Consider the following 25,268-nt stretch of genomic DNA (forward strand, 5'->3'; position numbering starts at 1 on the left):
CACCTTACTCTGTAGCTTTAATTGATCTTGTGATCTTGTCTTGAAGCTATTTCATTTTGTTAAGTGATAAATTCTCTACTTTCTTTTTTAAGAAATGTGGTTTGGTGTTGAGCTGGAAGAGAGTACAAGGTGCCTCTGGAAAACTTCAAGGTATACATATTTTTCTTATTTGTTGCCACCACTTTAACCTGTTTGCAGAAGTTACTTTACATGTTTTACTTTAATTTTCTTATATAGGATGTATTAAAAGACAATTGAGAAGGTTTTGCCTGAGATTTGGGGATAGAAGAATCAAAAATTGAAACAGGAGGTAGAAGAGGAAATAATTAAAATTACTCAATAGTTTTTTTTCCCCCATCCCTTTTTAATATACTAAGTAAGTGTAGTATGTGTTCTTAATTGCTGTGTTCTCTTTCCAGCTCTCACATTAGTTTCTTACATGTTTAAGGTCCTTTTTGTCTGAAAGAAGGGCTGTCTGGTCCAGATGGAACGATTAGAGCTCAGGAAGAGAGCAAAGATAAGCATATGACCTCTCATTGATTGACTGATGAGATTTATTTATTTTTACTCTGTGTATGTGTGTACCTACATGTATGCTTTGCACCTCCAGTTTCCAGTTATGCAGAGACCAGCAGAGGGAGTCAGATTTCCTGTTCCAGTTGATTATGAGCTGCCATGGGTGTGGTGGGAATGGAACCCTGGTCCCCTGCAATAACAAGTGCTCTTAAATGTGAAGCTATCTCTAGCTGCTTTTTTTTTTCTTTGTTTCTCATGTCTTAATTGCTTTCCAGTTTATTTAGAATCTCTTGTTGAACTTGGAGCTTGTAGATGCTAGTATAGCTAACAAACTTGACCATGTTTGCCTCTGGAGGGCTGGGATTACTAGAGGTTGCCATGTTACTTCTGCTCTTATGTGGGTACTAGGTATCCTAACTCTGGTCCTCACACTTCTCTGGCAAGTGCTTCCCAGCCACAGAGAGCATATTTTGAAAGTAAACTACTTTTCATTCTAGACAGAAATACTGTTTAATTCCCTGCCACTCTTCTCTTGTTGCTATGGATTAAGTCTAGTGTTTCATATATGCAATCACTAGTATCTCTAAGTTATACGTCCTAGGCTTGATTCAGAAATATCTTTATGGGTAGTGGTGGCACATGCCTTTAATCCCAGCACTCGGGAGGCAGAGCTAGGCGGATCTCTGTGAGTTTGAGGCTGGCCTGGACTACAAAGTGAGTTCCAGGAAAGGTACAAAGCTACACAGAGAAACCCTGTCTCGAAAACCAAAAAAAAAAAAAAAAAAAAATCTTTATTATGGATAAATTTATACATATATAAAATTGAGATGGTGTGACAACACCCATTTGAGGTCAGTGGCCTCCTTCACTTTCTTTCTCTCTCTGTCGCTGTGTAGCCCTGGCTATCCTGGAACTCACTCTGTAGCCTGGTATCAAACTCAGAGATCTACCTCTCCTCCAAGTGGTGGGATCAAAGGTGTGCTCAACAATGTCCAGCCTTTTCTCTTTCTATATTTGAGTATATATTCTGAAACATAAAATTTTGTTTTGCTCTTTTTCATTCTGAGAAAAAGAAGGGCTTTAGGGAAAATACTCAAAATAGAATCATAGTACCTAAAAATACTGGCTGTTTTTTTTCTAATACGTTGTTCGGTTAATATTGAAATGCTTGGTTACTTTTCTCTAATGTCAAGTTTTAAATGTTTATTTCATTCAAGATATATGTGAGCTTTCTATAGTGAAATTTATTGGGAATTAGGATAATTCTTTTGAAAATTAAAAGTTATTCTAGTCCTCATTTGCTTCTGCCTTTTGAGTACATAGCTTTGTCCTACCATACCTAGCAACAGTCTGTATGGGTAGAGCTATATCCTCAGTCCTTAGACTGTAATTTTTTCTTTTTAATTTCTTAAATTTTATTATTATTGTTTAGCTCTTAGTAAATAATGATTTGCTTGATTTTAATTTTTCTTCCTTTCCACTGGTCTTTTTATTTACACACGCACGCACGCACGCACCCCTACACACACCTACCTATCTACCTGCCTACCTCCTTCCCTCTTTGGTTTCCAAGTGCTATAAGTAAATGTTTATTAGAGGATTAAAGAACAGGATTGGAGTGATGACTGCAGTACCATCATAAGTAATGTCTTTAATCAATTTACTTTGCTGTGTTTTTCACGTTTTATAACTTAGTATTTCACAAATTTTTTTTTTATTGCTAGCTTTTGGATTTTGTGAGTATAAAGAGCCTGAGTCTACCCTCCGTGCTCTCAGATTATTGCATGACCTTCAGATTGGAGAGAAGAAACTACTTGTTAAAGTTGACGCAAAGACAAAGGCACAGTTGGATGAATGGAAAGCAAAGAAGAAAGCTTCCAATGGGGTATGTAATCTTTTTTCTAGTCTGGGTGTGCTAGTTCAATGTGAATACTTCATATTGTAATAAGTCTAACATGGGGACTCACAAGATCATTATTGTAATATGTGCTTATGGCTTATGCAGGAGTGTATTTTTATCGTTTGTAGATAAGTGTTTTATCTACCCACAGTGGGTGGATGACTGTTGGTTTGCTTGTTCCAGGTTGGGATGAAGGTAGTAAGGGAGGCTGGACAAGGTTAACTTGCCAGAGAAAACACTTGTACAGACTATTCCAATCAGAGCTAATTCATTAAGGCAGCTTTGTAAGTAAGTATAAAATATATTTCAACCTACACAATGTTTATTAGTTACCCTCTCTTTTAGACGCACACAGATTGGATTCTAAAGTGACTGAAAATAAGTCGTACTACTTAATGTATTGGGGTGACTTTATTTAGGCCATTTTTTATTTTTCATTTTAATTCTGTTATTTTTAAATGAGGACAAAAGAGGTTTTTGTGTCTTGTGTGATAATGTATCTATTGTCTTCTTCATAAAACAAAACAAATCTTAAGCCTGAGTATATATTGTGTCCATTTTTTTTCTTTTATCTTCCTTTCCACCTCCTACCAAAAAGAAAACAGCCTTTGCTCTCATCAAACTTGCATTTTTTTTCAAGATAGATATAGCCTCCTTGTCCCTGTTTATAAGAAGCTTTGTGTTTTACATTTTTCTTTAAAGAAATTTTTTTAAAACTCAAATTTAAGCTAAGTATAAAAGGATGTAGACATTTTGGTCTTGTGTTCTTGAAGACATTTTCATTTGTGTGACTGAATTTAGTGTTCTGTTCACTCTTTGTTTTTTTCTTTCAGTGCTGAGGGTTAGAGCCCAGGGCTCCTGTATGACAGGCAAGCACTCTACCACTGAGCTACATCCACATCCCACTAGTATAGCTTTAATTAGAATATTTTTAGTTCATGAAAGCGTGATTAAAGCCAGCCGTGATGGTACATCCCAGCACTTGAGAGGTGAAGGCAGTTGGGTCAGGAGTTTAAACTCATCAGTTATACAGGGGATTTGAGTCCAGTCTGGGTAATATGAGACTATCAAATCAAAAAGGAGTATTTTATAAGCACCTTTCCCCCCTGCTTAATTCTGGTTTTCTTTGGACTTCTAGTACTTAAATAATTTCACTGATTCATTCTGCGTATATTTATGCGGTAAAATTACTGTTGCTTGTCAGACCCAATCTTGGTTTGGATTTCCTTACAGAGTAAAGCCTGTATTTTGCATTATATTTAGGTTTTGTTGCTTGTCAGACCCAATCTTGGTTTGGATTTCCTTACAGAGTAAAGCCTGTATTTTGCATTATATTTAGGTTTTGTTGCGTATCTATTGTTTCTTGTTTTGTTTTGTTTTTAGAAATTTATTTTTATGTGTGGGCGTGTGAGTGTGCGTGTTTATGTGCACCACTTGCATGTATTTCCCATGGAAACCAGAAGAGGTTAATTAGTCTCCTAGAACTGGAGTTATAAACAATTGTGAGCCACCATGTGTGTGCTGAGAACTGAGCTGAGAGGTCTTCAAGAGCAGCAAGTGCTTTTAACTGCTGAGTTCTCTCTCCAGCTGCTGTTTTGGCTCTCCCCTCACCCCCCCCGCCCCCCCCAGGGTTTCTCTGTGTTGTTTTGGTGCCTGTCCTGGATCTGCTTTGTAGACCACACTGGCCTTGAACTGGCTATGCCTCCCTAGTGCTGGGATTAAAGGTGTGAGCCACCACTGCCCGCTGTTTTGGCTTTTTTTTTTTTTTTTTTTTTTTTGAGATAGGCTTTCATGTAGCCCAGGGTGACTTCTTAATCTCTGTGTAGTATGACCTTGAACTCTACCTCCCCTGTGTGCTGGGATATTATAGTCAGATGTTATTATGCTATTTACTAGATCTTTAAAAAATTGATTGTTTTGCCGGGCGGTGGTGGCGCGCGCGCTTTTAATCCCAGCACTCGGGAGGCAGAGCCAGGCGGATCTCTGTGAGTTTGAGGCCAGCTTGGAATACAGAGTGAGTTCCAGGAAAGGCGCAAAGCTACACAGAGAAACCCTGACTCGAAAAAAAAAAACAAAAAAAAAAATTGATTGTTTTTATTTATGTGTATAAGTATGTGTGTAGATATGAATGTGTACATGTGGAAGTCAGAGGACAACTCATAGGAGTGGGTACCTGGGATCAAACTGAGGTCATAAACCTTTGTGGCAGGTCCCTTCACACAGACTTTTTTGTTTTTGCTATTTTATGTTTTTGGTCTTTATTGCCCATTCCAGCACCTCGTTCAAATTTGGTCCATCAAGTTATTCATATAGCTATTGTGTGCTAAAACTTTCTGGAGATACACAACACACACACCTACTTACTTCAGATAGGAAATCCTTGACGTACCAAAATATGAATACTATTGAAGTTCAAGTTAGTAAACCACTGAGTTTTTTGGTTATTTACAGACAGCCAGTCTGGTCTGTTTCTTTTGTTTTTGTAGCTTTTCTCCTCTGAGAGACTTCTTGCAGCTCAGCTTTCTTCCATCTGAGAGGGACTCTCAGCTTTTATTGTTTATTCTGGCAGGGGAATCTGATGAGTTTCAGGGACTTCCTGAAGCTGTCTTCAGTTGTTAACCTTCCTGCTCAAGGAACTTCTGCAGGATGGAATGTTTCAATTTGGAAAAAACTTTCGCACAATAACCTTTATCATTTTTTTATTGTCTTGTCTTTAAATCCTGTCTTCTCATACTCTGCCCCCCCCCACATGTGGTCTCCAGTATTTACTGTCTAGTCTTTCACAGCCCATCACATCCTATCTGATTGTCACATTCTGTACTCTTTCCATATCCCTGATTTTCAGCAAAAGGGGAAGTAATTTCACTATCTTTGCTCTTGTACCCATTCTTATCACCTAGGAAAATGTCTTCTAAGTTAATAATGGAATGAATGTTTATTGAATAACAGTGTTGTGGACAACTCTTGGTTTCCTCTGACTCTGAGATAAAAGAAAGATCAAAAAGTGGTAGTTGTTTTGGTTTTTCGAGACAGGGTTTCTCTGTGTAGCTTTGCGCCTCTCCTGGAACTCACTTGGTAGCCTAGGCCGGCCTCGAACTCACAGAGATCCGCCTGGCTCTGCCTCCCGAGTGCTGGGATTAAAGGCGTGCGCCACCACCGCCCGGCTCAAAAAGTAGTTTTAATGAGTCAAAGGGAAACATGAAATTGTATGAAAGGAGTGAAATATTTTTCCTGATTTTGAAATTTAAGAAAATGTTCCTTGTCGACTAACTTGGTTGAAAATACTTAAGTCTGTAGATTAGTTTTTTTTTTTTCTTCCATTTTTTTTTAAAGCAGTGTTTAAGTAAAATTGTGCTTTATTCCAGATAACCAGTCTGATCTGTCTAGTCCATGCCCTACTTGCTGCTTTATGTCTGCTCAGCAATAAGTCTGTAGAGATAGATAAACATGCTTGATTGTTTCAAGCTGTATTTGTTAACCATGCATTCAAGAATAAACTGATGGGTTATAGAGATGGCTTAAGGGTTACTAACACTGGCAACTTTTGCAGAGAATCCAGGTTTGATTCCCAGCACACACATGGCAGCTCACAAACTGCCTTTAACTCCAGTTCCAGGGAATTCTGACACCGTCTTCTGGCTTCCCTTTCACAGCACCAGGCATGCAAGTGGTCCACATATTTGCAGGCAAAACATCCGTATACATAAAAGAAGAATGAATTGGTGAGCTGGGCATGCTTGTTGAATGCCTCTAATCCCAACATTTTGGAGAGAGAGGCTGTTGATGAGGTCAGCGTGGTCTGCTTATTAAGTCAGGCCAGCCAGGACTAGCACCTGTCTTAGAAAGCAAATCAGAACAAAATAATGACAATGAACTGTTGAGTGTTGGAGTAGAAATAATCTCTGGAAAGCCATGTATATTACTTACTGTTAGATAAAGGTACTTTAAGTGAACATCTTCACGTAATTGCTTCCAAATTCATCTTGTTCATGTTTACTGAAAGAACTGTGCATTTGGTAGGTTCCCCTTAAAGGGCTTGTTTCATTTTATAGAATTTAATCTTGAGAATGTCTCTAGGGCATGGTTAAAGTGCCTTTAATCCCAGCACTTGGGAGGCATAGCCAGGCAGATCTTTGTGAGTTCAAGGCCAGCCTGGTCTACAGAGCAAGATCCAGGACAGGCTCCAAAGCTACACAGAGAAACCCTGTCTGGAAAAACTAAAAAGAACTTTAAAAAAAAAAAAAAAAAAAAAAGAATGTCTCTAGAAGATTTGTTACGTCTTTGTTAATATTACTTAGTGTGCATTTTGGATTTAGGGGTTGAAGTTTTAAGTTGGTAACTCAGCGAGAGCTTTGGATCAGATTTGTCAACCTGTCTGTCTAATGACCTTTCTAACTCAAATTAACTTCTCTTTCCATATTGTTTCAACATATTTTTGTTTTAATGATAATTAGCAGTCTGCTAAGGGACCTAGCCTTTCCTTGCTTTCTTTCTAAAGATGTAGATGGAGAGGCAATCGGCCATTTGAAAGGTTGAGTTGAATTAGTTTATTATACATCCTTCATGGTTATAATTCTGGCAGATAGCTATATTGATCCTTAAACTTTCAGTTTGTTGGGATGGTAATTTAGAGTCTGAGTTACTTTTATATTAGCAGGCCTTTGTAGGAAATATCACATAGATTTTATGTTTTTTTCTTTTCTTTTTTTTTTTTCTGGCTTGTTTTTTTCTAATGAATATTTTTTTTTTTTTTTTTTGGTTTTTCGAGACAGGGTTTCTCTGTGTAGCTTTTGTGCCTTACCTGGAACTCACTTGGTAGCCCAGGCTGGCCTTGAACTCACAGAGATCCGCCTGGCTCTGCCTCCCGAGTGCTGGGATTAAAGGCGTGCGCCACCACCGCCCGGCTGAATATTTTGATAGTGTTAAATTAGCTATCAAAGGCTAGGTTTCGAGGAGTTGGGTTTGGTGGCTCATAGATGTAATCTCAGTACTTAGGAGGCTGAGACAGTACAGCAAGTCCCAGGCCACTTTGGGCTGCACCTTGGCATTGTGTGACAAAGGTGTAACAAATAACCGTAACAAAACACTCCAAACATGGACTTTGAATGTAAATGTTACCAGAGTATTCTCTTCATATAAAACTTTCAGGGAGGCGTAGTATATCATTAAGCATTTAGTGACAGGTGTATACATTTGAAGACCTTATTGTCCTTATTTTACCAATTTAAAATAAGCAGTCACCACAATTAACAGTTTACTATATATTGTTGATAAATAATTTTAATAGTTTAATTACAGTCCTGTGTAAAGCATCTTGTCTTTATCTAAGATGCCAAGTAGAAAATTGGCTACAAGAAGATTGGATGAAGAGGCAGGTTTGAGAAAGTAAGAAACTCTTAATAGAATGGGTTTTATCTTTGACATAGTTCCTTATATTATCTGTCATAATCTTCTATTCCTTACTGTATGTTCGTAATGTTTGTGAGCAAAATTCTGAGTTAAATATTTGTGTTTTATACTTTCAAAGTGTCAAACAGTGTGTTCTGAATAAGAATTTGTTTAAATTAAATGTTGATAGAAAGTGTATTGACTATGTATATAAATATATTTCTAATGGTAGAAACAACTTAATGGTTGTTAGGAAATAACTGGTAAGTTATGATTACTTAAGTAACCGCCAAGCATGAAGTTCAACTTCAGTAGAGTTGAAATGTGTTGTGACCTAGAGCCTGGCATTTAGGTGAAAGATTATAGTTCTTTTTCTATTGATATGTTGATGGTTGAATTCAGAATGACACGTTAGGCAAGTCCTGTACCGCTGAGCTATATCCCAGGCTCTACAAGCATGTTTTTTTTTAAAACCTACAAATGAAAGTATACATTGACCAAGTAAAATTGCTATTTTAGGATATATATGTGTATAATTTTAGTTTAGAAAAATGCCTTTGTATATGCAGTTTTTCATGCTTTTTCCTTCTGTTCTTATTTTTCCCTATGTTTTGAGTAAGAAGTTGAGTTGAAAGTGAGGGAAAATCCAAAATTTTTAGGTCATAGTATAAATTCTATTTTTAGTTTTAACTAAATTAACTTTATTCTGGGGGCTTGAAAGCATGACTAGAAGCAACAAGGTGTTAGAAGATTTTTTTCTGCTAGACTGATTTCCTTTTTGAGATAGGGTCCCCTTATGTTAGGGAAGCAGGCCTGTTACATCCTGCCTGATTTTGTCACTACTCAGCTTTGAGTGGAGGTTAAATTCTTAACCTTTGGGGTTGGGGATTTAGCTCAGTGGTAGAGCGCTTGCCTAGCAAGCTCAAGGCCCTGGGTTCAAACCTCAGCTCCAAAAAAAAAGGGGGGGGGGGGCTTGAGAGATGGCTCAGTGGTTAAGAACAATGACTGTTCTTTAGAGGTCCTGAGTTCAATCCCAGCAACCGCATGGTGGCTCACAACCATCTGTAATAAGATCTGGCACCCTCTTCTATCCTGCAGATATATATGCAGACAGAATACTATATATATAATAAATAAATTTTAAAAAAAATTTAAAGAATTTAAATTCTTAACCTTTAACTTGTGGCCTTTTACAAATTCTTCCTAACTATTCTTTGAGGCTTTTGTGTCCAGTTGGAAGGGAAGATAGGTCTCATGTAATCCCGACTGTCCACAAATTCCACACCCTATCTCTGCCTCCCCAGTGCGGCAAATACAAGCATCAACCATCATTGACCAATCAGAAATTTACTCTGAAATGATTATTATTAGAATCTAACTAATATTTTTTTGAGAAACATTAAACAAGTTGTATGTGTATGGTTGTGATTGATTGTTTTTGTTCAGTTTTTTTGAGACAGGGTTTCTTTGTGTAGCCTGGCTGTGCTGGAACTGGATTTGTAGACAAGTCTGTCCTTGAACTCAGAGGTCCACCTGCCTCTGCCTCCTGAATGCTGGGATGAAAGGTGTGCGCCACCATTCCTGGCTAGGTTTTGATTGATGATGCATATGCGACTCAGAGAAAGACGTAAATTACGGTATATAGAGCATGTGGAGACATGGTTTCACTCTGTAGCTCTGGTGTCCTGAACCTATATACAGACAAGTCTGGCTTTGAACTCACAAAGATCTCTGCATTCTCGGTACTGGGATTAAAAGGAGTGCACCTTCATTCTTGGCCAGGTTTATGTTTTTGCTGCACCATTGGAATTGTAGCAGCTGGGCTGGTGAGGTGGCTGATTAGATAAAGAAGTTTTGCTGCTAGGCCTAACCACCCAGTTTTGATTCCTGAGATTCATGTGGTGGAAGTAGAGAGCCAACGTCCAAAGTTGTCCTCTTGACTTCCACATGTATGCCATAGCCCACACACATATATACACATAGAAAAAGCGTGGTTTTTTTGTTTTTATTTTAAAGTGATTAAACAATATGTAGAGGCAAATGTGGGGAAAGAAGCCATCATTTTAGGCCTATCACCTTTCTGATGTTTACATTTTGTACATACAGCTATCTAGTATTTTTTCTTTGTTTAGCCTACTCATATTCTTTGGAATAATTTTTTTCCTTTCTCTCCAAATTTGTCTTGGTTTTTTTAAGACTGCCAGACCAGAAACTGTCACTAATGATGATGAAGAAGCCTTAGATGAAGAAACAAAGAGAAGAGACCAGATGATTAAAGGGGCTATTGAAGTTTTAATACGTGAATACTCTAGTGAGCTAAATGCCCCCTCACAGGAGTCTGACTCTCACCCCAGGAAGAAAAAGAAGGAAAAGAAGGAGGACGTATGTGTTCTGACAACATAGTCTAGTATTTCTAATATTTCCTCTTCTGAAAAAGTACAGTGTTCGTTTAGAAACTCAGGGATTGTTTGTGTCATAAAAAATGCTATAAAATGTATATTTTAGTTATTAAGGATAGTGAAAGGTTATCTCTTGGGTTTTAGTGTTTTTTTTGGGGGGGCATTTTAACTTTAATCTTTGGCTAGATACAGTTGTATTACTGTTTATTTTTCTTTTGGTCCTAAAAGTGGGTCTATTTGATATGTCTATTGGGAGTAATAGCTGATGGAATTTGTCAGGTATTAGGTAAAATAAAACTTTTTCTTCTTCCATTGATGTGGAAGGAGCAAAAGAACTAATTGACAATGATAGGGAGGATAAACTATAGAAATACTTTCCTTTGGCAAGAATTATAGGCAGAGCTTTTTATATGATAGACAAATTTTATTTTGTGCATTCAAATACATATCAAGTGGTGAATGTTATTAAGTATGATTGTTTCTTATATCTTAGAGATGTAGAAACAGTCTTGCTACACCCCCCCCCTCCCCTCCCTGCCCGCCCTGGTTTTTCAAAACAGGGTTTCTCTGTATAACAGCTCTGGCTGTCTATCCTGGAACTTGCTCTGTAGATAAGGCTTGGCCTCCCAAGTGCTGGGATTATAGGCGTGCGCCACCACCACCTCACCAGTCCTATTACTCTTTTTTTTTTTTTTTTTTTTTTTTTTTTTAACGCTCAAGACCCTTTTTCCCTGTCCACTCCAGTATTTGGGTTATTGGAAAGAGGATGTGTTGGGTGATAGAGGGATTTAAAGATTAGGAAATCGTTTTTTACTATAATTTGAAATCAAGAAAATATCACAAGTAATGTATTATTTCCAGTGTAAATATGGAGTCAGTTGAATTATAGCATAATATGAACTGTTTTTAAAAAAATGTTTGTGGATTTCTCTGCAGATTTTTCGTAGATTTCCAGTGGCCCCATTGATCCCTTACCCACTCATCACCAAGGTTCGTTTGAACTGTAAACTTTAATTTTTTTGTGTGTGTGCTATTAATTACCAAATTTGTGGGTTTTATTATTATTATTATCATATACCTTTACATTAGATTTTACTGCCAAGTTGGTAGTTTTTACTTAGTTGTATTTGTAATACTTACACAAAATACTGAATCATGACATTTTTATGTTAATGTATATAAAAATCTATTCATTCCTTTCTGTTTCCTTATTTTTAGGAGGATATAAATGCTATAGAAATGGAAGAAGACAAAAGAGACTTGATATCACGAGAGATCAGCAAATTCAGAGACACACACAAGGTAGTATTCTTGTATTTTCACTTGATACCAATCTAGACTTTTTACAGAATCCAAAGCAAACAGACAAGAAAATCAACTTTTCATTAGAGTATAATTTAATGCCTTTTATAGGCTTAGTTGTTCTGAGGTAGAAACAGAAGAAGACTAGTACCATATTTAAAAGTGGTCATTGCTTAATTTTTTCAGTCACTGACTACTCTACAGGCATCTCACTTTAATATGAAGAGAAATTAATTCATAGATTTCAACGTAGACATCAAGGTCAGATTATCAGATTAAACTATATTTAGGGGGCAGCAGGATAACATACATACAGTTTATTTTTGTGGGCAGTTCTTTAATCTTAGGAAAATTTTTTTTTTTAAAAGAGCTGAGATTAAAATTTAAGATTTATATTTGTGTGGATTTAAGTTTGAGTGGGGGAGATTTTTAAAAGTAGGTCAGTGATTACCAGACTTACCAAATTATAGATGCATGGAAGAACTGTAAATTCCCATAAAGCTAATCTATTCATTGACCCCCACCATTATGATAGAGATCATATGGTGACTAATGCAAGATGAAACTCAGCTTGGAAAGTAACAAGGAATAGGATGTAAGTATGAGCTTCTGTTTTTTATTATATTTATGGATGCCCCCTCAGAAAAATATGCAAAGGGGCAACTGGCTTGGAAGTTTCTATTTGTGTCTAGTAAATCCCACTCACGAGTTTTGCCTATTTAAAGCTTCTCTCAGTGACAGTGCATTTGTGAATGATCGCTGGTATTGAAGGTGCTGCTTTCAGATGGTGAAATGCAAAATGCATGAGTTGTATTTTGGTGTTACAGGTAATAAGACAATGCTGGTTCTGACTAGATTGAGAGGTATATAACTCAACTCAGTGGTGTTAAGTGTTCATTTCCTCTGTATTGGGTCTTTCTCGTGCCTTTCAAAATCCCAAGTTGAAAATTAATGCTGATGAGTAAATGCAGCTGAACACTTAATGTCCAGATGCCCAACCATAGCTCACATCCAGTGCTTTTTCAGGAATTAACTGTGTCTAAAAGCACAAATGTAACTCCCAGAGTTTTGAGAGTTACAGTGGTGGTCTGTGGATTGTAATTGTAGAATACTTCTTTGTATGTTCAGTATTCCAATTCAATGTCGAGTAAGCTTAAAAATGGTATACAGTTGTGTGTGTGGTTTACCCCCCTTCTGTTTTTATTTATTTATTTTGAACCCTGTCATGTTTTTGGTAAATTATGAGGAAATTAAGTTCACACAAAAAATTTTAATTCAGAAGATACTACTTCAGCATTTTAAGGGTCTCTCAGGCATTTCACTGCCTTAATATTATTGTACTGAGGGAGTGCTTTGAAAAATCAAACAACAAAAAACCAGTTCTCTTTGGGTGGTGTTGGTTAAGTGGGGGGGATATTTGAATTCTTAGCAATAAAAAATGAGCTCAGTGAACCTTTGCATGTTTTGGTATGAGTTTGTTAAATAACCACAGACTGTCAGGGTATCAGCGTGGCAGGGGGCGTCCATTTACAGCACGGATGAGTCTGAAGAGAGAATAAGGTAAGATTTTTGATTTCTTTTTCTTTTTTTTTAACCTCTTTCCTTTTCTCATTACTTAGTTACTTTTTAATGAATCACTTCATTTCTTTCTTTAATCTTTCTTGAAATATATGCATATGCTATATATCTGCTTGTTGTGTACATACACATATTGCATATATAAATAACTTAGCATTATTATGGACTAGATTTTCTCACTTGCTTACATAGAACAATTAAGATTTCAGAATGAGTTCTGAAAGAAATTATTTTTACATTAGAGATAAGGTAGCATAGCAAACAACTGGAGGAAAAAATTGAGGACTTGTACAAAAGAAATTATAAATCTGTAAGTATATATTATCTCCGAAATAAATTTCTTAAGTGCATGACACTGAGGTAAGTTTTATGTAGTCTAAAGTCATTTTAAAATATACATTTTGAATTCCATTAGGAATGTTCAGAAACTAGGTTCCCCTGTAGTAGTTTTCTGTTTCTGACCTCTCTCTCTCCATGTCTCCTATCTTTCCTTTCTAATTTCAATGTATTCGGTATTGGCTCTGCCTCTATGCTAACTTAGTTCAGCAGCTGAATATATTGATACCTCATACACTAGCTTTTCTTCCATAATCCTCTATCAGTTCCTTGGGCCATGAGCAAGAGAAAAAGTAACAGGTAAGACTGCTTTTTAAAGTTTTAAATGCTTTACATGAATGAGAAAAAGAAAAATGCACATTTTATTGTTGCAGTTTAAATTTCATTTCCATGAAATTAAACGTGGAACTTCAGGGATAAATGTGTTTTGTTTACTTGATTGGGGTTTTGTTGTGTTTTCTTTCTTCCCCTTCTTAGTTTGTGTAGAAATCTGTGGTACACTGGTAATCTTTCAGGATACACACTTGGTCTGACTGTTCATTTGGTTTATTTGTGAACCGTGTACTTGCTCTTCCTCCCAGAAACATAGCTTGTAGGCAAGGTTAATCCAGTGTTGGCGATCCATGTCCTAGCACAACATCTGTAAGTTAACATAAGATCCTTGCAAGGGTGCATTTATCATTGTAAATATATTTTTTTATTGTCTTACAGGCATAATGGTGGGCATAACTATACTGCTTTTAACTTTTAAATTTAAATGTTGCAATTATGTACACGTTGCTTAAAGTGAGTGGTTTTCAAAGTTTCTGTATTTGATGGATTATCCATTTTGTAATGGTGGGAATACATATTTCCGTAGTTAAGGAAAAAATCCTGGCTGAATTCAGCTTCTGCTTCTTGTGGAGGGTGGGCAACGTAAAGGGCACAAGATGGCTGTATTGTGAATTGACTGATTTCCACCTCTGCCTTAAAACCCTCATCTAGTAACTTCAAGTAGTGAGACATTTCGGTTATAAATAGTATCACTGTTCCTGCTGACTTAAAGATACTCATAATGGGCAAAAGTTGAGCTTTAGCCAATTGTCTTTCTAGAAATTATTAGGAATCACCACATTCTTTGTGGTTATTTTAGCTATTACGTAGTCAGTGCTCAGCCACTCATAACACATTTTTCCCAACCCAAGAGATTCCTGGTTTGTGTAGAGTATGGTTTGCACGAAATCTAGCTTCCTGATTCAGTTTAATTTGTCAAATAAAGGCACGAGTATTTAAAGCCTTGGTGGTTTGATGCTTTTCTTACCAGTATTGGGCATTGCGCCGGGGAAGTGAACACTAAATCCACAGAACTAACTCTAAAAGTACTTTTATTGGTTTCTAGAAACTGGAAGAAGAGAAAGGCAAAAAAGAAAAAGAAAGACAGGAAATTGAGAAAGAACGGAGAGAAAGAGAGAGGGAACGTGAAAGGGAACGAGAAAGGCGAGAACGGGAACGAGAAAGGGAAAGAGAACGTGAACGAGAAAAGGAAAAAGAACGGGAGCGGGAACGAGAACGGGATAGGGACCGTGACCGCACAAAAGAGAGAGACCGAGATCGAGAGAGAGATCGCGACCGTGATCGAGAAAGGAGCTCAGATCGAAATAAGGATCGGAGTCGATCAAGGTAAGAAGACTTCATATAATTGTTTCTGATAGCTTCGTTGAATTACAGGATTGCCAATGGAACCATTTGCATTCACATGATAAGTTTTACTAGCCTGCCTATTTTCTATACACAATAATATCATTGGTGAAAGTAAGAATGTTGTTTTGGGAAAGGGTCTCTCTGTGTAGCCCCAGTTGGCCAACCTGGAACTTAAAAGAGATTCTCTTGTTTCTGCCTCCCAAGTGCTGGGATTAAAGATGTTGGCACATTTTTATTTTATGTGTGTGAGTGTTTCACCTGTGTGTATATGCATGTACCATGTATATGGAAGCCAGAAGAAGTTGTTAAATCACCTGGGAGTATAGTTGCGAGCCACCATATTGGTCCTGCCTCCTTTGCAAGAGCAACAAGTACTCCTTAAGTGTTAAGATATCTCTCCAGCCCTGTATTTTGTTTTTGAGATGAGCTCTTTGTATATCATGCTAGCCTAGAATTTACTATGTAATCTAGGTTGATTTGTGAATTCATCCTTTTGCCTCAGCTTCACGTGTACTGATGGGCTTATGGGCATGCCCCATCATGCCAGATAGACTGTTTGGGGCAGGATGAGCACTCCACTGTTGTACAGTTTGTTCCTTCAGCCTTAGGGCAGACATAGTCCATTATAACCTTGAGTTGTTAGGCTATTTTTCTTTTTGCACTGAGAAGTCAGTTCTGCCAGTATTCTTTTTAGAGGTGGGCGTGTGCGTGTACCCCTGTCCCTGTCCCTTTGTCCCTGTGTACATCTATCTGACTGGTCTAGTAATTTCACCTTTTAATGAGATGTTTTAAAATTTTGGTAATTTGTGATATTTACAGCAAGTTAAAATAAGAACAGAGCAGTGAATGAGAAGATAGGAAAATCTCATATTTTTCAATCTGCTTTCCAAATACATGTAACTTGTGATAATGTAGCTTAAAAGGGAAGGCCCACTTTGATACCATGACCAGAAATAAATTCGGAGAGGAAACAGTGTTTATTTAGGGTTTCTAGTGCTGTGAAGAGACAGCATGACCACAACAATTCTTAGAAAGGAAGACATTCATTGGGGGCTGGCTTACAGTTTCAGAGGTTTATTTAGTCCATGGTAGGACATGTTGGCCTGCAAGTAGGCATGGTACTGGAGAAGGAGCTGAGAATTCTACATCTTGGTCCCCAGGCAACAGAAAATAAACTGTATCCCACATGGGGCACAACTTGGAACATATATGAGAACTCAGAGCCCGCCCCACTGCGACACACTTCCTCTAACAAGGTCACACCTATTCAGACAAGGTCAAGCCTCCTAATAATGCCACCCTCTATGTGCCCTGTGCGTCTGGGTGCACAGTACATACTATGTCTTCTCTTTCTTCCTTGTTAATACAGCCTTTAAGGAGAATTTGGCTTTCCATGAAATCAGACAATTTCTTTTTAGAAATAGTCCTTCAAAACCAGGCCTGGTGGTGCATACCTTTCATCCTAGCACTTTTGGAGGCCAATGGAGACAGATCTCTGAGTTTGAGACAAGCCTGGTCTCTAGCAAGTTCTAGGCCAGATAAGACTATGCACAAAAAAAACCATGAGTAAATAAAAATTTCCGTTAGTAGCATATTGTCTCATATACACACGTGGATTTGTCACTGCATGTTGTGTAACTTTTTTTTAAGACTTAGTTTTAATTGTGTATGTCTGTTTATTAGTGTGCATGTGAATACTGTATATTCAGAGACTAGAAGGGGTGAAGGCTCTGGAGTTGAAATTATAGGCAGTTGTGAGCTGTCTGAGTACCTGGAGCCAAAATGGTCCTCTGCATGAATAGCAAGTATTTTTGACTTAGAAACAATCCTTCCAGTCTTTGCAGTATAATTGTATTCTAAATTAAATACTCAGTTTGTGTATGTATTTTTTGAGAGGAGGAATGTCTGGATCTCATGTAGCCTAGGTAGGCAGGTCTTGAACTCATGATTTTCATATCTAGTGTATGGTTCTTAGAGGTTGTAAAGTTCAAGACCTAGCTAACATAGCAAGCAAGATAAGAGCAAGTGTGATGGCTTCAGAAACTGATTGTAGATCTACATGTTTGCCAGCACCATAGTCCTTGATTAGTAGTGATGTAGCAATAACAACAGAAATTTCTGGGATGGTGTCATGTTTCCGGGGTGGTCTCTCTAGTTGGTAAACGTGGCCTTGAACTTTTCCCGTATTCCCTCAAATACTATGACAGCCATATACATCCCATCCTTGCCTGGCTCTAGACTGGCTTTTTAATGTGCTCATTATTCTTTCATATTTCATTTGGGAATGAGCAATATACACCCCCACCCCTCCTTTTTTTTCCCAGGACAAGGTGTCTCTGTGGGTCTTGTCTTTCCTGGAACTCCCAAAGGCTGGGATTAAAGGCATGGGGCACCACCACCTAGCCATTCTTTTCTTTTATGTCAATTGGTGTTTTGCCATGAGTGTCAGGTCCCCTTGAACTGGTGTTACAGACATTTGTGAGCTATGTGGGTGCTGGGACTTGCACCCCATCTGAAAGAACAGTTAGTGCTCTTAACCTCTGAGCCATCTCTCCAGCCCTTTTTTTTTAAAGGCAGAATCTCACTACATAGCTCTGTCTAGCCTAAAACTTTGCAGACGACCACGATTGTCTTCAACTCCACAAGGTCAGCTTGCCTTTCTCCAACACATTAGGATTACTAGTTTTTACCCATGCCTGAGAATACTTTTTTTTTAAACAGTTATGTATCAGCATATAATTAGTCAGAATTAGCACTTTTTCGATCTTTTTTTTTTTTTTTTTAAAGCTGAGGATTGAACCCAGGGCCTTGCGCTTGCTAGGCAAGCACTCTGCCACTGAGCTAAATCCCTAACCCAACTTTTTCAATCTTTTATTTGTTATTTTTTCAAGACAGGGTTTCTCTGTGTAGCTTTGGAGCCTATTCTGGATCTTCCTCTGTAGACCAGGCTGGCCTCAACTCAGAGATCGTCTACTACTCCCTCCTGAGTGCTGGGATTAAAGGCATGTGCCACCACTGCTGCCTCTTTTATGTAATCTTATGTTTATTCTATGTTATCTCATGTTTATTTTCTGACATGTGAATAATTACTAGCATTGACTTCACAATGTAGTTTAGAATTTGTAGGTTAGAATTAAAATCTGGCTTGCTGTTTAATTCCAACAATGGGATTAAAATGATGGGCATTGTTCATTTTAGACAAATGCTTTACCTGAATTGTACCTTTGAGTATAGAGAAATTTACAGTTCTCCAAAAATTGAATAGTCAATTCTGACTTGTTTATATATTGGTTTATAATATGTATTACAGCTTCCCTTGGTCCCTAAAGAAAAGGAATAGAATGATATACAACATATGATATATTTAATGTTTTATTTTCCTAGAGAAAAAAGCAGAGATCGTGAACGGGAACGGGAGAGGGAAAGAGAGAGAGAGCGAGAACGGGAACGAGAAAGAGAAAGAGAGCGAGAAAGAGAAAGAGAAAGAGAACGGGAGCGTGAACGCGAGAAAGACAAGAAGCGAGACAGGGAAGAGGATGAAGAAGATGCATATGAACGAAGAAAACTGGAGAGAAAACTGCGAGAGAAAGAGGCTGCTTATCAAGAGGTAAGTTGAGGAAATGCTTTTCCTCGGAAAGGGTGTTATCCTCACAGAGGCTGGTGAGCCATGTTTTGCAGAATTCTGTATGAAATTTTAAAGTTTTGAAACTTGTTTATTTTAGCGCCTTAAGAATTGGGAAATCAGAGAACGAAAGAAAACAAGGGAATATGAGAAAGAGGCTGAAAGAGAAGAAGAAAGAAGAAGAGAAATGGTGAGATTTTAGGTTTAAGAAAAGGTGTTTTGTCAAGTCAAAACCATTGTTCAATTTTACTGTCTTGCAGAAAACCTTATAAAAATACATGACATCACCGGGCGGTGGTGATGCACGCCTTTAATCCTAGCACTGGGAGGCAGAGGCAGGCGGATCCAGGACAGGAACCAAAACTACACAGAGAAACCAAAGGGGGGAAAACACATGACAGCTTCTTAGTTAATAACTTTTCCCCCCCTTGTTTTTGGTTTTTTGTTATGGTCTCACTGTGTAGCTCTGGCTGTCCTGGAGTCCATGATGTAGATCAGGCTGGCCTTGAACTCATTTCAGCCAAATTTGAGATAGACTCAGTACACATCTCTTCCCACTTTTCAAAAGTTTGCTGCCCATTAATGAATATTTGATGTCAATCTACCCTATTGGGTTACAGAAACTTAAAATTAATGTGATGTCCTTTGGTTAAGATTTGAAAAACTTGTTGACCTGGCAAGATGCCCCACCTATGAGAGTTCGCTGCAACTGCCACCCTAAAGTTCACTCCCCAGCAAACACTTGGTTGAGAGAGAAAACTGATGCCCTCAAATTGTACACTGACCTCCACATGTGTGTTGTGACATCCACAGGCACACATGCAAAAAATAACAGTTCTGAACAGTTCTGAAATTGTTGAATTAGTCAGTTCAGTTGTGTGGTTTTTGGAGTGGATTTGCTTTGTTTTCTTATGATTTATTTATTCTCATTTTAATTCCACTGGTGTTTTAACTGCATGTATGTATTTCTGAGGGTATCAGATCCCCTAGAACTGGAATTGTGAGCTTCTATGTGGGTGCTGGGAATTGAACTTGGGTCCTCTAGAAGAGCAGCGTAAGCAGAAGTATATTTAGCATTTCTCGTAGTTTTCTTATGCTACCATATTCTCTTTTGTATGGTCATATATTTAGGTTTTTGTTGCATTTACACTGATGACTGTGATGTATAAACTAGTTGGCATATTTGTTGAATATAGTGATAAAAATTACTTCAATAGTATGTTCTGAGTATAGCGATAACAATTGCTTCAATAGTATGTACTTTGTGTTGTGGATAGCTAGGCGTGGTGGTATACACCTTTAATCCCAGACAGGTAGATCTCTGTGAGTTCTAGTCCAGCCTGGTCTACAGAGTTAATTCCAGGACAGACAGGACTACACTCAGAGAAACCTTGTCTATTTAAAAAAAAAAAAAAAAAAGAATTAGGTGAAGAAACAATGTTGTACTTGCTGTGAGCAAATCTGAAACGTTTCTATAGAGAAATATTTCCTTTACAAAAAAATTCCTGTTACATAAGCATTTTCTCATGTTTAAGTAACAGATATGTTCAGTATAAGTGAAAGTTTCCCAAAGTAGCGAATTTCATTTGTGCTCCTGTGTACTTTATAGCCTGTCCCGTATAGCGATACTTTGAATATTGAAAATACTAAGAATACTGTTATTCTCCTCAACAGACCTCTCCTCCCATTTATTTGAGCACTCATATCCCAGCTTAATGCCTTGGGGTAGGCCATACAGAAGCGATTGATCATAAGTTTGAAACAAGTCAACAATGTAAGCAGATAAGGCAGTTACTATACAGAAAGTGTGAGTGCTTAAGATATGAAAGAGTTATATTCATAGTATTTTGGAAGTACTAGAGAAGAACATTCATTTTGCCTCAGGGATAGTTACTCCTAGATAGATTGTTCCTATGGATGAGGTGGCTGAAAGGTGTTAAGATTAAGTCGGAAACCGATATCTGTTTTACATGTAGATGTGAAATCTGTTTATAGTATATGAACATTGTTTAAATCTCAACCTTGCATTTTACCTAGATCATTTATAGTATTATCTACTCAATGAAATTTAAGGTGCTTTTGTGTAATACTTTTTTTTTTTTTTTTTTTTTGGTTTTTCGAGACAGGGTTTCTCTGTAGCTTTGTGCCTTTCCTGGAACTCACTTGGTAGCCCAGGCTGGCCTTGAACTCACAGAGATCTGCCTGTCTCTGCCTCCCAAGTGCTGGGATTAAAGGCGTGCGCCACCACCACCCGGCTTGTGTAATACTTTTAATAATGTATATTCAAAGGATATTTGTTTAGCATACTGTATGTGAAGTAAATGAGTAGTATTAAAATTTTAAGTGCTATAAATAAGGAAAAGAATATTTTCCTAAGAAAAGGGAAGGAAGTAGTCTAACTTTTAACCTGCGTTTTATGTATTTTGTCTTTTATTTCTGCAAAGGCTAAAGAGGCCAAACGACTAAAAGAATTCCTAGAAGATTATGATGATGATAGAGATGATCCCAAGTACTATAGGTAAGCAAGTGTAAACTGATGGGCTGTGTGTGAATCTGAGGATAGAAGGTGTGCTTAGTTTTAGAATCAGTAATCCCACATGTCTTGAGAAAGGAGCCTATGATGGTCATTTTTTAAAACTATTTAGTTTCAGAAATTTGTCTTCGGTGTTTTCAAAAGTGTCCCGTCTGATCCCCACCTCACCATCTCCATATTGATACAGTACTGTGAAGTTATGAATTGAACCGCTTTGTCTTTACTGTGTAGTCCCGGCTGGCCTTGAACTTCCCGCCTTGGTCTACAGATCGGTGCTATTAAAGTGATATACACCACGCCCACTCATTTTGGTGTGACAGTGAACCTCACACATGTTATGCATTCCCTCAGTATTGTCTGAGTTATGCCCTCATTCCCAAAAGGCTTAGCAGTTCTTGTATTATCTTCACCTAAAAAAATACAAATTAAGTGTTGGGATTCACTATGGAATAGCCACAAAAAAGCTGTCTTCCTCCTGAAAGTCAACCTTTTGTCTTTCAGGCATGTTAGAGTGATTTTTGAGAATAAAATGACAACTTGGTGCTTACTAGTTACACACTGATGTAGAGAGCATACTGTCTTGGGTGTGGTATAGATGGAGAACCACCTGAGTCTTAGCATTCAAGTATTCAGTTTCTAGTATTGAGAAAAGCACTCTTGGGCCAATGATCTGATTATTAAATGAGTTTTTTTAACTTTGCAGGGGGAGTGCTCTTCAGAAACGGTTGCGTGATAGGGAAAAAGAAATGGAAGCTGATGAACGAGATAGGAAGAGAGAGAAGGAAGAACTTGAGGAAATCAGGCAACGCTTATTGGCGGAGGGGCATCCAGATCCAGATGCAGAGCTCCAGAGGGTAAGATACTACAACATCTGAAATTGTTTGGTTTAAAATCACTATATTTTAAAGTCAGCTAAATTTTTGTCTGTAGATTATTTGGTAGGTTATTAATTATTTTTAGTGCATAAGTCATGCTGATTGAAGTCTGAGGTATCGTTCCATAGGAGTAATCTCCGTTGGTTTATTTGAGACAAGAGTCTCTCATTGTTAGGCCAACAGGCCAGGGATTTCCTGTATTTCCCCTTCCAGTATTATCATTACAAGTGCATGTGTTGGTTTGGGTGTTGTAGGTACTAGAAATCATACTCATGTTTTTTGTTGTTTACTGGGTGTTGGATCCCCTGGGAGTGGAGTTACAGACAGTTGTGAGCTGCCATATGGGTTCTGGGAATGGAACCCAAGTCCTCTGGAAGAGCAACCAATGCTTTTAACCTCGGAGACATCTCTCCTGCCCCTAGTGCTCAGTTCTTAATTTTAATTAGGGTTGAGCTCACTGGTCAAGTAAATCTTTTCATCAACTGTTTTATGGGAAGAGTTCTAGTCGTAGTCTTTTCTAAAGTTAATCAGGCAGATTTGGGTTGCAGATGGAGCAAGAGGCTGAGAGGCGCAGACAGCCTCAGATAAAGCAAGAGCCGGAATCAGAGGAGGAGGAAGAAGAAAAGCAAGAAAAAGAAGAAAAACGCGAAGAGCCTATGGAAGAGGAAGAAGAACCAGAGCAAAAGCCTTGTCTCAAACCCACTCTGAGACCCATCAGCTCGGCCCCATCTGTGTCCTCTGCCAGTGGCAACGCAACGCCCAACACTCCTGGGGATGAGTCTCCTTGTGGTATCATTATTCCTCATGAAAACTCACCAGATCAACAGCAGCCTGAGGAGCATAGGCCAAAAATAGGACTAAGTCTTAAACTGGGTATGTTAGAGTTGCCTTCCTTTTTTTATCCTTTCCTCCATTGTCCCAATAACCTTCACTGTAAGGACAAAGACAACTCATATACATATAGAGCTCCTTGGTAGATAGATAGCAAAGTATTCAACAATGCCTTTCTAGCTCACGATTGTTTTCGTAGTTCTACTAGTGCTCCTATATCTCCAGCTGCCTCAAGTTCTGAGAAGAAGTGAAAAGTTAAATTTTCTAGCACTTGTGAGTAGAGAGTTTTTTCTGTGTGTGTTTTTTTTTTTAACAGTTGGGATCTTTCTCTGAGAATTGTGGAAGTAGATTTGCACTTTATGAGGGATGGTGGGTTGTCAACTTTAGCATTTGAAAATGATGTTTGCATACTAAGATAGTGTTTTTAACTATAGGTGCTTCCAATAGTCCTGGCCAACCTAATTCTGTGAAGAGAAAGAAACTACCTGTAGATAGTGTCTTTAACAAATTTGAGGATGAAGACAGTGATGATGTGCCCCGAAAAAGGAAACTTGTTCCCTTGGATTATGGTGAAGATGATAAAAATGCCACCAAAGGCACTGTAAACACTGAAGAAAAGCGCAAGCACATTAAAAGTCTTATTGAGAAAATCCCCACAGCCAAACCTGAGCTCTTTGCTTATCCTCTGGATTGGTCTATTGTGGATTCTGTGAGTAGTACATTATATGTCACCATATTTGGGCTGGTTTTCAATGTGATTGACATACAATCTTACTTGATTCTAGTCGTAACAAATAAGTTGGAATAATCTCCTGTATGATGAATTGCCAATATGTAGATGCTATGGCAGAGGTTTTTGTATCTCCTCCATGAAATCACATCACACAACTAGATTAAGAGATAGCCACTCAGTCCAGGCAGTATTTTTAATCCCAACACACAGGAGACAGAGGCAGGCATCTGAGTTAGAGGTCAGCCTGGTATATACCGAGTGAGTTTCCGGACATAGAGATACTATCTTGATACACAACCCTACCCTCCCAAAAAAAAGCCACTTAATAAATTTATAATCTATTGATGAATATCTTGGTTGGTTCATTGTTTTTTTTTTTTTGAGTAAACAGCTGGTCATACAGCAATTACATTTGTTTATTTCTGAGGCAATGTCTCTCTATGAACTTGGATTTTCTTTTTTTGGGGGTGGGGTGGGGAGGTGAGGGGTTTCAAGACAGGGTTTCTCTGTGTAGCTTTGTGCCTTTCCTGGAACTCACTCAGGCTGGCCTCGAACTCACAGAGTTCCACCTGCCTCTGCCTCCTGAGTGCTGGGATTAAAGGCGTGCACCACCACTGCCTGGCAAACTTGGATTTTCTAGTCTTTTGTCCCTTGAGTTGCAGATTTAACATCTGTGCCCCTACAGTTGACTTACTTTAGTCTTGAAAATTGTGAATTTTGTGTGGCTATAAGAACAAATTGTAATTCTTTAGTTCCTCAACCTAGCTTTGTTTTGCAGATCCTGATGGAACGAAGAATCCGGCCGTGGATCAATAAGAAAATCATAGAATACATAGGTGAAGAAGAAGCTACATTAGTCGATTTTGTTTGTTCTAAGGTTCGTTTCTTTCCTCCTACATCCCTCCCTAACATTTATTTTAGACACTTTAAAATGAAAAACATCCTACAGAGTACATAATAATTCAGTTCTAATGAAGTGACCTGTTATTTAAAAGAAACTGCTGCCTTCAGACCCATCACGCCACAGCTTTCGCTCTGAGTCAGGGAGGACAGAATTGGTGTCTCTTCTCAATTACACTTTCTCTTTTCTACTGCCAATGCTGTGCCCACCCTTTTGTCTTGGGTGTGAATTTTGCGGAGATAGCCAATAGTTTGTTTCCTCCGTTTTTTGTTTTTTGTTTTTTTTTTTTTTTGTTTTGTTTTTTTTTTTTGAGTCACTCATCTTTGTAATAATAGTCTTGTCGCTAATAGTGTTAGGATGTAGTGACGATTAGAGTTCTTGGCAGACACAGTGCTGTTTTCTGGAGCTTTTTCTGTCATCCTTAGGTTATAGTCTTAGGGAATACAAGTCTCAAATGTTATCCTTACCATATTTATTCATGAAGAAATTGAGCTTTATGGAAAGGTTGTGTCTTGGCCATTTTTTATACAATATTTAACATTTAAAATCCTATAGGCTTTTTGTTTTGGAGACAGTTTCTTGTAGCCCAGGCCGACTTTTGACTTGCCTTCATTTCCTTAGTGCTAGAATTAATGGCAGGCACAAGTACACCCAACCATTATCCAGCAAAAATT

At 38.0% G+C, this 25,268-nt stretch overlaps 1 protein-coding gene across 4 annotated transcripts in view; it reads left to right on the plus strand.

Annotated features, from left to right (window-relative positions):
- Rbm25 (RNA binding motif protein 25) overlaps window positions 1-25,268 on the plus strand; it is a 78,665-nt gene that overhangs the window by 47,632 nt on the left and 5,765 nt on the right. For all 4 annotated transcript variants that reach the window (XM_059280038.1, XM_059280040.1, XM_059280039.1 and 1 more), the window contains 13 exons: window positions 93-150; window positions 2,241-2,401; window positions 10,001-10,186; window positions 11,140-11,193; window positions 11,422-11,505; window positions 14,798-15,078; window positions 18,484-18,706; window positions 18,822-18,911; window positions 21,166-21,239; window positions 21,958-22,108; window positions 22,678-23,002; window positions 23,395-23,669; window positions 24,472-24,570. In XM_059280038.1, the coding sequence (XP_059136021.1) occupies window positions 93-150; window positions 2,241-2,401; window positions 10,001-10,186; window positions 11,140-11,193; window positions 11,422-11,505; window positions 14,798-15,078; window positions 18,484-18,706; window positions 18,822-18,911; window positions 21,166-21,239; window positions 21,958-22,108; window positions 22,678-23,002; window positions 23,395-23,669; window positions 24,472-24,570 (2,061 nt within the window). The remainder of the gene's footprint in view (window positions 1-92; window positions 151-2,240; window positions 2,402-10,000; window positions 10,187-11,139; window positions 11,194-11,421; window positions 11,506-14,797; window positions 15,079-18,483; window positions 18,707-18,821; window positions 18,912-21,165; window positions 21,240-21,957; window positions 22,109-22,677; window positions 23,003-23,394; window positions 23,670-24,471; window positions 24,571-25,268) is intronic.

This window comes from Peromyscus eremicus, chromosome 14 (assembly GCF_949786415.1).
Source record: "Peromyscus eremicus chromosome 14, PerEre_H2_v1, whole genome shotgun sequence".
Lineage (NCBI taxonomy): Eukaryota > Metazoa > Chordata > Mammalia > Rodentia > Cricetidae > Peromyscus > Peromyscus eremicus.